This window comes from Peromyscus eremicus, chromosome 1 (assembly GCF_949786415.1).
Source record: "Peromyscus eremicus chromosome 1, PerEre_H2_v1, whole genome shotgun sequence".
Classification (NCBI taxonomy): Eukaryota; Metazoa; Chordata; class Mammalia; order Rodentia; family Cricetidae; genus Peromyscus; species Peromyscus eremicus.
This window is the reverse complement of record NC_081416.1, coordinates 43023677-43036154: the sequence shown is the minus strand read 5'-3', so window position 1 is coordinate 43036154 and position 12478 is coordinate 43023677. Positions and strand designations below refer to the sequence as shown.

At 37.7% G+C, this 12478-nt stretch overlaps 1 protein-coding gene across 1 annotated transcript in view; it reads left to right on the top strand.

The window, feature by feature from the left end:
* Trpm6 (transient receptor potential cation channel subfamily M member 6) overlaps positions 1–12478 on the top strand; it is a 120011-nt gene that overhangs the window by 86005 nt on the left and 21528 nt on the right. The window contains exons 28-32 of the mRNA XM_059247168.1: positions 3735–3852; positions 5621–5712; positions 7838–7896; positions 9876–9901; positions 11590–11640. Of these exons, the coding sequence (XP_059103151.1) occupies positions 3735–3852; positions 5621–5712; positions 7838–7896; positions 9876–9901; positions 11590–11640 (346 nt within the window). The remainder of the gene's footprint in view (positions 1–3734; positions 3853–5620; positions 5713–7837; positions 7897–9875; positions 9902–11589; positions 11641–12478) is intronic.

Sequence of the window (12478 nt, the reverse complement as noted above, 5' to 3'; positions counted from 1 at the left end):
TGACTTGATTTTCTCTTTCTAGTTCAAGTTAGAAAATTTGGCAAATGATTTGGGAATTTCAAGTATTTAAAAAGAGTATTTTAATTTATTCACTGACAATTTCATACATGTAAATATTTTAACTTTTATTTTTGAATATAGGCATTCAAGTGCACATAGTCAGGTCCTACAAACTCCAGTGACAAACTCTAGGGTTGTTTTCATGTTAGTCCAGTGACTTTTAAATATATTGTCAGAATGACTCTATTTTTCAAGAGTTCATCTTTCATGCTCTTCATGTGTTATTTTATTTTTTTTTCATTTACATGTATTTTTTTCTGAATAAATTGTTGCTTAAAAAATACTCAGCTCTCTTTGTTACAATAATAAGAAGCATTGAAGGCTTTTTATTACTATTTAATCTCCTTATTTGTTCTGGGTCTGTTTAACTCGTTGGTCGTTTATTATTGGCTTAACATCAGTGGTTTGCATGAGTCTAGAAATTTGTCTATTTTTGCTATTTTCTACTTAGTGTAGTATAGGTTTTTAAAGTATTTTTATATATAGTAAAGGTTTTTTATATATTTTTTACTATATATATATATATACTATATTTATATATATTTTACTATATATATATAGTAAAGGTTTTTTAATATTCTGAATTTCTTTGGTGTCTGTTGTAATATTTTCCTGATCATTTTAGCTTCTGTTAAATTGGGTTCTCTCTTTCTTTCTTTCAGTTAGTTGGGCCCAGGGTCTGTCAATCTTGTTTACTTTCTCAAAGAACTAGCTCTTAGATTAATTGATTCTTTGTATTATTTTCTTTTTCATTAATTTTTGCTTTGATTTTTATTATTTCTTTCAATCTACTGTTTCTGGTTTGTTCTTGTTTTTCCAAATGCTTAAGTTGTGTCATTAAGTCATTTATTTGTGTCTTTAAATTTTTTTTAATGTCAGTGCTTGGAGCCATAAATTTTCCTGTTAGGACAGCTTTTACAGTGTCCCAGAGTTTTTCTTTTTTTAAATGTGTTTTGTTTGCATTTTCATTTAGTACCAGGAATCTTTTAATTTCTTTTTCATTTCTTTTTGGGCCCATTCGTCATTCAGTAATGTGTTGTTTAATCTTCATGGGCTTGTGTAATTACTGGGGATTCATTTGGTGTTGATTTTAAGCTCTATTGCATTGTGGTCAGAAAGAATAAATGGAATTATTTCAGTTTTATGAATTTGTTAAGATTTGTTTTGTATCTCATTATGTGGTCTATTTTAGAGACAATTCCATGGGTTGTTGAGTAGAATGTACATTCTTTGGTCTTGGGTGGAATATTCTATAAATATCTATTAAGTCCATTTGATATACATTGTTATTTAATTCTGATTTTATTTATTTTTTTGTTCAGATGACCTATCTACTGGATAAAGTAGGATACTGAAATTACCCACTATATTGAGCTGGAGTTTATTTGCATTTTTACATCCAGAATTATGCTTTTTATGAAAGTGAGCTTACCAGTGTTTGGGGCAACTATGTTTAAGTTCATAATATCTTCTTGGTTAATTGTTCCCTTGACTAGAATTTCTCTTCTTATTAGTTTTAGTTTGATTTTGATTTTATTAGATACTAGGATAATGACAGTTGCTTGAAATCTCATTTGCTTGGAATGAGATTTTTTTCGTCTTTTCATTTTTTGACTTTAAGATGATACCTACTTTCAAGGTAAACTGAGTTCCTTGTATAAAACAGAAAGATGAATTTTGTTTCTTAATTCCACTAACCTTAGGTGAATGGGGAGTTGAAGCCATTGATATTTATATTTATTATTGATAGGTTGATTGATATAATTTCGTTATTGTTATCATTGCTATTTTGCTATTTGTGGTATTAGCTCTATTTTGTGTTTCAGTAATTATAGCTTTGTTCTTTTTCTATACTCTCTTGGATGCTTATTCCTGTCTTCAGCCTGGAGTACGACTTCCACAATTCTTTGTAGGGCTGATTTGGTGGACATGAATTCTTTTAGTATGTTTGTATTTATCCAACTATGGTGGATAGTTTTGCTGGTGCAGTGTTCTATGTTAACATCTGTGATCTTTAAGAACTTGAAGTACATTATTCCTCACTCCTCATCAAAAAAGCTTTTGTATGAAGTAGAATAAAGCCATTATAGAAACCCATAACTGGTCAAAATGCAGAGAACAACTGACCATGGGGTGTCCAGCCCCAGCCTATAGATATTGTCAACAACACAACCCCAACACCTAACTCTTAGGGAATATTTTAGAAGAGGGAGCAGAGCCGGGCGGTGGTGGCACACGCCTTTAATCCCAGCACTCGGGAGGCAGAGCCAGGTGGATCTCTGTGAGTTCGAGGCCAGCCTGGACTACCAAGTGAGTTCCAGCAAAGGCGCAAAGCTACACAGAGAAACCCTGTCTCAAAAAAAAAAAAAAAAAAAAAAAAAAAAAGAAGAGGGAGCAGAAAGGTTATAGGAACTAGAGGACCAAGATGTCTTCTGTGAGACAGTGTCTTCTATATATTGCATCCATAATCTCAAAAATATTGTTGCCTACCTAAACAAGACCTGCACAATGACATCAGTTGATAGGTCAGTGTGGATGGAGAATATCTCACAGGCCCTACCCCTAGATGGAGAGGTATGGCCAATTAATGATTACTGAGAGAGGGAGAATCAGTCTTCTCCAGGGACAAGTCCTCAATAAGTAATCCAACTGGTTGTTACTTACAGATGCACATATGAGCAACAATAAATGGACTTAGTGTGTTGTATGTATACATATGTGTATGTATACACACACACACACACACACACATATATAACAATAGTTAAAGAAAAAGTCATGAGTTTGAGAGGAATTGGAGGCATGCGAGGAGTTGGAGGTTGGAAATGATGTAAATATAGTAGTCATGTGTACACCTCTCCCAAATTAAGTTAAAAAAGAAACAGAAGTAATGAGACAAGATGGAGGCAATTATGTAAAATCACCTGGTAGGAGGAGAGTTAGCTTGATAAGGAAGGCTACTCTCTCAGAAGATGCTGTTGGAATACCATGGGATAAACATTTAAAGAGATTTATTTTAGAATATTTTAAAAGGTCTGATTCAACTAGGAATTCCACCCGAGCTCAGGTACTCAAAATTTCATTCATTTATTGCTTTGAAATTTACCAATTTGCCTGTTGTCTCTCCCTGGGAAAGATATAAGACAATCATGGTATACCGGCTATCTATTGCTTCAATGTTGGAGACAATGAAGGACGGAAAGTGTAAACTAGTTTCTAAGTTCACACAAGTTCTGATGGGACAGAATTCCAATGCAAACACTTTGAATGGGAATCTTTCCCTCTCTCTAGATCAGTAGATTTTGAAACGTGATCTCCAGTCAGCGGCATGAGCTTCCCCTGGGAAGGCATTAGATATCTGAATCTCATCTCTCCCCTAGACCTTCTGAATAGAAATCCTGAGGGTTCAGGCCAGTGACTGTTCCTGAGCCCTGAGTGATTCTGATGCTTATTCAGTTCCCACATCACATTCTGGTTCTTAATCATGACCACAAAGGGAAGGTGCACAGATGTGTGTATACTGCTAGCCTGAATGATGGGGTTTGTACGTGTCCCAAGTAATTCAGAATGTGGTCAGTTCTAATCACTGCCTTCCACTGTGTGTGTCTATAAACATAACGTAAAATATTATCAGATTAGTGTCACAGCGTTCCTACAAGTGCCTTTCTCTCCAGGTGATAACGATCAATGCCTGCTATCAAAGTGACCATTTGAATCCAGAGCCAGGAGAAACAAGCTCCACGGGGGAGTACAGCAACAACTGGCTCACTGTGTCCAACTTCAGCCAGATAAGTACGTGCTTGGGTAGTCTTGAACCCCTACATCTGGCAGAAGCCTCTAGGGCACCTAGTCAGTAGTTCTCAACCTGTAGGTCCCAACTCTTTTGGGGTGTCAAACAACCCTTTCACACGGTCACATGTCAGACATCCTGCATATCAGATATTTACATTATGATTCATAACTAGTAAAATTACAGTTATGAAGTAGCAACAAAATAATTGTATGGTTGGGAGTCATCCCGACATGAGAAACTGTGTGAAAGGGTCACAGCATTAGGAAGACTGAGAACCACTGGTCTAGGGGTGGTGTTTAGAACACTGGTGGTTTCTGATCTTCTTTTGTTTAGAGATGAAGTAGGGAGACGGCTGACCTCAAGGGCCCAGCAGATTTGGTGAGGACTTGGAACACATCTTGAATTGAGAAGCTTTATTGTTTCTTTTGAAACATATGACAAAATAATTGAAAAATTGAGAAAATAAAATTTGGGGAATAGCAAGCTTCTCTCTCTCTCTCTCTCTCTCTCTCTCTCTCTCTCTCTCTCTCTCTCTCTCTCTCTCTCTCTCTCTGTCAGTGTCTCATGTAGCTCAGGTTGGCTTCAAACATAATGTGTAGCTTAGGATGACCTTGAACTTCTGATCCTTCAGCCTCTAACTCCTGAATGGTAGGGTTTCAGGTGTGCATTACCATGCCTGGTTTATGCAGTGCTGGGTATTGAACTCAGAGTCCATGCATGCTAAGCACTCTCTGAGGGGATTGAACCTACAGCCTATGCATACTGGACACTCTATCAACTCTACCAACCCCAGTTCTCAGGTAGCTCTGTATAGTCACAAAATTTTAAAGAAACTATGAGAAGATAAAACATTTTTCTACAATTTTTTAAATGGTAATACAGTACTGTCATTGAAACTATATTTGTTGTAATTTTATCATATGCCAATAGCTTTCTTTGTACTTCTTATGTACTTTTCTTATGGCACAAAAATCACATGGAAACAAATAATTATTGTCTCTTACATTTGTTACAACTCCTAGCTCTGTAGTACAAGGTGTAAACACAATGAGATAACATCTCTCATTATCCTTTCTAAGAAAATCATAAAAATTAAGCCTGGTAGAGAGCACTCATTTTTTTTTTCTGTCTTTTGTTGTTATTTTACTTTTGTGTTTGGTGCCCTTATAAAGGAAGGATTATTATTTTACAAGTAGAATTTCATATATTTTAAAGTCTGTGGAACAGAGTAAAAGAGATGGGGAATGTAAAAAAAAAACTGCTGAATGTGTTTTATATAGAGAAAACCATTTTGGATTATTTAATTGCTGACTTTGATAGACAAGTAAAAGCTAGGGTAGCTGTGATGGCTGAGTGGGCAAAGTACTCACTGTGCAAGCCTGAGGTCGTGAGTTCAATCTCCAGCATCTATGAGAGAGAGGAAGGAGAGAAGTAGCTCCACAAAGTTGTCCTCTAACCTCCGTGTGCAAATAAATGCTACACATGCATGCCTTACAACAATAATAAATACATTTAAAAAAGAGAAGTAGAAGTTATTATAAATGTGAATGTGACTATAGAAGAATAGAAATAGAATATACAGTTTTCAATCACAAGGGGAAAAAAAAAGAAAAAAATGAAACTTGGTGGAACTTTCCAAAAATAAAGAAAACTATATCTAAGTTGAAATAAATGTACTGTGTCCAGATTTTTCTATTTGAGAAATGTGATTTGAATGTAACACATTTCAACCAATTTTCTAATTTTTCTTCTTCTTTTAAAAACAAGGTTTAGAACCTTATATATATCAGAAAATGAAAATGAAGGAAATTGAGCAACATACCACACGAGCCAGTAACTACCTAAAGCGGTCTCAAGAGGTAAAAATATTTTGATAGTTTTTTTTTTTTTTAAGAATTTGTGCATTTAACACTTCATTTGTCTCTACTAACTTTATTGCCATGGTCCATGAATGGCCTCGCTTGTTACTGGCCTTGGATGAAACCCTTGGGGGACTATATGTTCAGGTCAATCCTTGCTTAGTTTTCTAACCTCTTCATATTAGCTTTTGTTCTCTTTCCTTGTGCAGTCTGCTTATCTTGGGCATGCTTAGCATAAGAGAAGGAACTCACGTTTTCAGACATGTGAACATTGTCATATGCAAGAGAAACAGGTTCTCTCCAAACAGAGGCAGATCTAGGGTAATCATGGGGGAATTACTGTGAGACAGCTGATCTGAGAAGAAACTTTTACCAGTTGGAGCCTTTCAAGGATAGAATGATTGGTTCCAGAGACAATGAATTCCTAGTGCGATTAGTCCAGCATGGGCTCTGGGGATGTGTTCAGACATGGGAAGGAGACTGGAGCATTGCAGGGTGAAGGTCCTTCTGTGTTCCTCTAATGCCCAGATGTCCAATTTTGCATTCTGCTTTTCTACCACCTACAAATAAGTGCCTCATTTTAGCGCCATCTTCACAGGTGGCATGGGACACAGAGCAACCCAAGGCAACAGATTTTCGGTCTTGGTTTGAATAACTGAACTTGGCAACTGTAAATACTACCTATATAAATATCCTCTGGAGTTCTTGCAACAATGGCAGCTAAAAGAATTTGAAACTACTCACTTGAAGATACTTGTAAGCAGGACCTGTGTTCAAATACCAATTCTATCATTTCCATCTCTCCCCGCCAAGGCTGTATGTGTCAGTTAGCCTGTGAGTGGCATTAACTATCTCTGTAAAATGCTATCTTTACAAGATTATCAGTAGTATCCAACCAAGATACCTCACAGGAACATGCCTAGGACAATGCCTGCGGTATACTGTGTCTCAAGAAGTATGACTTGGATAAACAGGAATTAGAATGAGATAAATCCAGGGTAATGCTCTTTGAGACTGCCCCTCCTCATCTGGAGCAGTTGTGTACTTATGACGGGATGTTATGATGTAATGATTGATGTTACCACATACCTAGCACAAAGAATCTCATGGAGCCAAAGGCTATTTTGGCTGGTAGTTGTAGCATATAGTAAATCACGGGCCTGGAAGGCATAGTTGGAGGTGTGAGTAACAGAGAGTTAGGATGCTTACTCACATGTCTGTAGACCAGGAAGCAGAAAGGTGATAATGGCACTCAGCAGGCTTTCTCATCTCTGTTTTTAACTCAGTTTGGGACCCCGGGCCATGGGATGGTGCCATCTTCCTTCAGACTGTGTCTTCCCACCCCAGTTAATCCTCTCTAGAAATGTCCTCACAGACACAGCCAGAGTTGTACCTCACTGTCTTAGTTTGATTTTCTGTTGCTGTAAAGAGATACCATGACCACAGCAACTTTTATAAAGAAAACAATTAATTGGGGTTGCTTGCTTACAGTTTCAAAGGTTCAGTCCATGATCATCATGACAAGGAGCATGGCGATATGCAGGTAGAAAGGGTATTGGAGCTGAGAGTGCTACATCTTGACCAGAAGGGCACAGGAAGGCAACTGACTCACTGGGCAGTATTCTGAGCATAGGAAACCTCAAAGCCTGCCCTCACAATGACATACTTCCTCCAAAAAGACCATACACACTCCAACAAAGCCATACTACCTAATAGTGCCACTCCCTATGAGGTTATGGAGACCAATTACATTCAACTACCACATTCATTAATGCCCTATATGTTTCTTAATATATTAAGTTGACGATAAAAATTATCCATTATATCTGCCAAGTTGGACCTGCATTCCTTCCTTAATCTGTATTTCTGTAAAAATTTTCATATGCTGCATTTTCCTTTTAATGTCTCCATAAAAGTGATTTCATTCAGTTAAAACCATCAACTATGGAGCTACCCTGGTTCCATGCTGACATTATACATCTTTCTAGCTTGTGTTTCCTTTGTTGATTTAAAGAGAGGTACTGAGCCAGTCAGAGGAAGAAAGGGTGTGCTTTGCTGATGAATCACTGAAAGGATGGGGTGGGTGTGCTGGGTGCACTTGTAATGTCCGTTCCCTTCTGCTCAGGACCCAGATGAAAACCCTTCATGGCGTCCTAGGAGTACCAACCTTAACAGGAGTTTTCTGTGAGTATTTCTGTGGGGCTTTCATCAAGAGCTGCTGGATTCTGTCCTCCAGGCTGATTAGGAGCAAAAGTTTAGTTTGGTCATAATAGGAACAAGAGAATGCTTGTGAGATGACATTATTTTTCTCATATTAGCAAGAGTAGAAAATAATATTCTCTTAGTTTTCCAGTTTCTGATAATAGTTCCTCACCCATTTAAGAATACTGTGATAAAATATGTACTTTGACAGCCAATGAACAATTCCTTTGTAGTATCAAAAACTCACACATGGATGGATTGTTATATCTTTTCAGATAGTAAGATTGTGAGTGTGGTTTACAGTATAAAATACATATATTTTATCATAAAATAAACAAACCAAGGCCTGTTTAAATTTATTATCCATATTTAGAAATGCTGTATTTACTTTCATTTTATGTATTCTTCCTGCATATATTTATGTATACATGTGTGTGCAGTGTGAATGGAAGATAGAAGGGATCCATTGGATCTGTAGTTATGGATGGTTGTGATCAACCAGGTGGATACTTGGAACTGAAACCAAGTCTTCTGCAAGAGCAACAACTACTCTTAACCACTAAGCCGTCATTCCAGGCCTTGTTCTCTAGATTTCAAAAGCCATTCCCCAAAGTGTGTTCCTTCTACAGAATGAGGTTGATCTCTATTTCCTGGTTTTCAGTGGCATTCAAATTGTCAAGGTATCAACTCTGACAAGGATTGAGATAGAGAGGGAGAGAAGGTGGGAAGGAGAGAATCTGGGTGTAGAATTGAGTATATTTCTGAATTTTGTTTCTTTGGAGAAATAAAATTTGAAACACAACCAAGTAAAGAAGACTCCATTTTGTTTTAATTTTTTCAAGAGACATGGTCTCATCATGCTGCCCACGCTTGCCCTAAACTCCTGGGCTCAAGGGATCCTCCTGTCTCAGTATCCCAAGTAGCTAGTGCTGCAGGTGTTTGGTACTGTTCTGGTGTGATGCTTCTACTTCACCTGTAGGGTGTGTGTGTGTGTGTGTGTGTGTGTGTGTGTATGTGTGTGTGTGTGTGTGTGTGTGTGTGTGTGTGTGTGTGTATTTACTTTTCTAGTCATAGCATCAAAATATCTACAAAGTCATGGAGTTAGAGGAAAATCACCCCCTGGGAAGGCCAGTTGATATAAAGAAGGTAGAAGATGACTTTCAGTTATGGTCCTCAGCTGTATTGACATGGCCTTTCCTGGGAACTGCCACCACAGCCCCATGTAGGCCTGCTTCTAGACCTAAAGGACACATGACTTTCCTCTCCCAAAGGTTCAGTAGTTTGTGCTCATGCAGAGTGGTGGGTTATTGCAGCATGAAATTAAACAATAATTGTAATTGTACTTTCTTCCCCAAGGACCTTAAATACTGGAGATATTCTTTGAATGCATTTATTCAGACTTGCCCATGGCCACTTGTGCACTTGAGCAGGGCAAGTAACAATTTAAAGAGAGCTAATTTCAGCCTGTGAACATTTAGGGGCCACGTGGGCTAATGAAACTGATTTGTGGGCTTGTCCAGAGACATTCTCAGACTCATTTGTAGGCATCTGCTTTGCATAGTTCAGGCACCCTTTAGTTTAATTGATCCAGAACTACACAAACACAGTTAAATCTTATATATGTTGTGTGATCACACAGCTAATTAAAACTACTAACGCCACCATTTCTCAATTAGCTTGGGGCATAGATAATAAGTGATTTACATGCCTTACTGGCATTAATTTTTCTGTGACAATAATTGTATGGCTATAAACTTCTCTATTGGTAAAATAGGAATAAGATGGAGCAGAGACTTTCATACATGTGCATATAAAATAAATCTATTATATTTATTATATAAAGTATAATAAAATATGTATATATGTATATATACTCTTTGTTTCAGATAATTTTTTAGTTTTTTGGAAATTAAGGATTTAAAACAGCATTTTCTAAATCATTTCATTTTCTCTCCAAACAGAACAAGAAGCTCAAGTGAAGCTGACAGTAAGTTTTTATATTTAAACATTTATTTTTAATTTTTCATCTTATTGATAATGGAGTTCATTGTCCTATTATGACTTTTTTAGTTCTTGACTTTGTGTTCTTTTTGTTGTTGTTGTTGCTTTTGAGATACATACAAAGTAGAAAATTCAGTAGAAAAATAGAGATATCCCAGATAAGTCAGGACTGATGTGTGCTTTTACATTTCTGTTTTTATTTTACTTTTGTGATACTGAGGATTGAACCCAGGGCCTTGTGTCCTCTGGGTGAGCACTTTACCCACTGAACTATATCGCCAGCTTGAGATTCTTTGAGCAACCTGTTTTGACTATGATTTTCCTGTCGTTTCTCTGAATGAGAGCAGAGCCACTGGACTCATTTTAACTCTGTGACAATTGATAGTGTCATATCTTACAGACTCTGAGAGCCAATCACACGCTTGGGAATGGAAGTTTTCTTCTATATAGTTCTCAGGACATTGTGCCCCAAGTATCTGAATAGGGCCCGTTCACATAGCCAGCCACTCTTTGGGTGTTCTTCCTTTTTCTGGCATAGAGTAATGTGCTGCCTGGCATTTAGTCCATCAGTGCTCAGTTAGTATGTGTTAAATAAATACCACTAAGGTCTTGAAGCTCCTTAGAGGTTGAAGTTAGATTGAAACTCAGCTTTGTCACTGTCAGATGACCATGACATTCCATCTTCCAGGTGGTGTTAGGGAAATCCATAAACCTCGGTATTCCATGATTAGCAAACGGTAGTAATTACAGTTGCATGTGTTTTTCTCTAGCACACTGCATTTACTTTTCTGAAGGGTGAGCAAAGTGTCTTCTTCACTTCTCATGCCTAGCGTGACCCATAGTGGGAGCTGAAAGTCTACATTACTGACTGAATTCAGAAATGGAAGCCTTTTTTGCTGACCATAGCTCTCAGCATGCCACCTCAAAGGATGCTTGCTCCCTTCTTTATCTGGTAGTAAGAGCCAGAGTGCTCTGTAAACCTGGGCTCACTTGGCTGTTTACTCTCTAGTAGGTATGAAGTTGCTGCCATGAGACTGAAGTTTCTCCACTTTAATTTTGATTTTCATGAAACAGCAAAATTGTTTCAAAGGAAACCTCTGGAGCCTTATGATTTAGGGCTGGAACAGATAGAAAAATGAGAGTTAACATGGGAGGTGGTGTTCCCAACACAGGGTCCTGGTATAGTTTAGCAAATCCCATGCTGTGATACTAGCCACCCCCTCCTATGTGTCTGACATATACTTAATGTTCTGTCATTAGTTTCAGTCAGTGAGATAGTATGCTAATAAGTTGGCATTAATATTGTCTTTACATGGGTAGGTGCATCTTGGCAAGGAGCTCAGAGGATCATGCTCCTGGGATGTCATGATGGGCAGCTGTGTGCCTTCTGTAACCCAGAGGTGTAATTGGTTCAGAGGAAATACATCTTTGAGGCTAATATTACCTGTCTTTCTTCAATTCCCTATATAAATATGCTTGGAGATATTACACTGATGATTGGAAGCTGTCAGGATACCATGCACAATAATGAGTTAAAGGATATTGGGCAAGCTTTTCTGAATAGTGAAAAGCTATTCTGATGAAGCCATTTAATAGTAACTTTGAAGGCAGTGTACAAACATGTATTTATCTGCAGCCAAGTAATTAAAATGCCAATCATTTCTATGATTTCAGAGATCTCAGCCTCCTTAAAAAGCCCTCAAGAGTCTCACCACCATTATTCAGGTAGGAAGCATGTGTGCAGAGCTGGGTCAACTGAGCTCAATGTGTGTGATTCTGTACTTGTAAACATGAACATCCATCAACTCCACATTATCAATACAGCTTCAATTCATAAAATTGTTCACTCTAATGTCTAGAATAATTAGATTTCCCAACCATGGCACTGACTCAGAAAAACAAATTGCCAGGGTTTAAGAGAATTCACATAAAAAAGTGTGTGTGTATGTGTGTGTTGGTAAATTCAAATTTTGAAGGAGAAGATACTTTTGGTTTCTAAAATTTCCTTGTAAGCTTAGTGCTAGTCAAAATCCAAATATCTTAGTGTTTTGAACAATTTATTTTGTACTGTTCCCTTTTTATTACCATGCTGAGGCTTGAACCCAGAGCCTTGCTGGACAAGTGTTCTACCACCAAACTACACCCCAGTCTGATCCTAATGTTTTAGACTGGACAAAGACAGACTTGAAAGTCCTCAGTGAACTTGAAAGTTCCCTCAGTGAACATAACCACTGAATAGACGCCACCCCCTCACAGAATAATAATGCCAACAAACATGCCTTGCAAAGATGCCGATAAACAGACATATCAAGGGTCTCAATTCAGTTATTAAGCAATGCTTCACAGCACTTCAGCTGTCTTTCTTTCAGAGAGGGAACGATTGTCCTTGCCCTTTCTGAGTGACAGTCTGCCAAAGGGCTAGTTGAGAATTAAGAGGCAAATACTTTGAGATGCAAAGCAACGTAGACCAGCTGGACTTGTGCCATGGTGTGGTTCCTTGGTGGTCACTGCTCTCAGTGGGTGAGATAACTCAAGGACAAGGCTTTTACAGAGTCTAGCACTC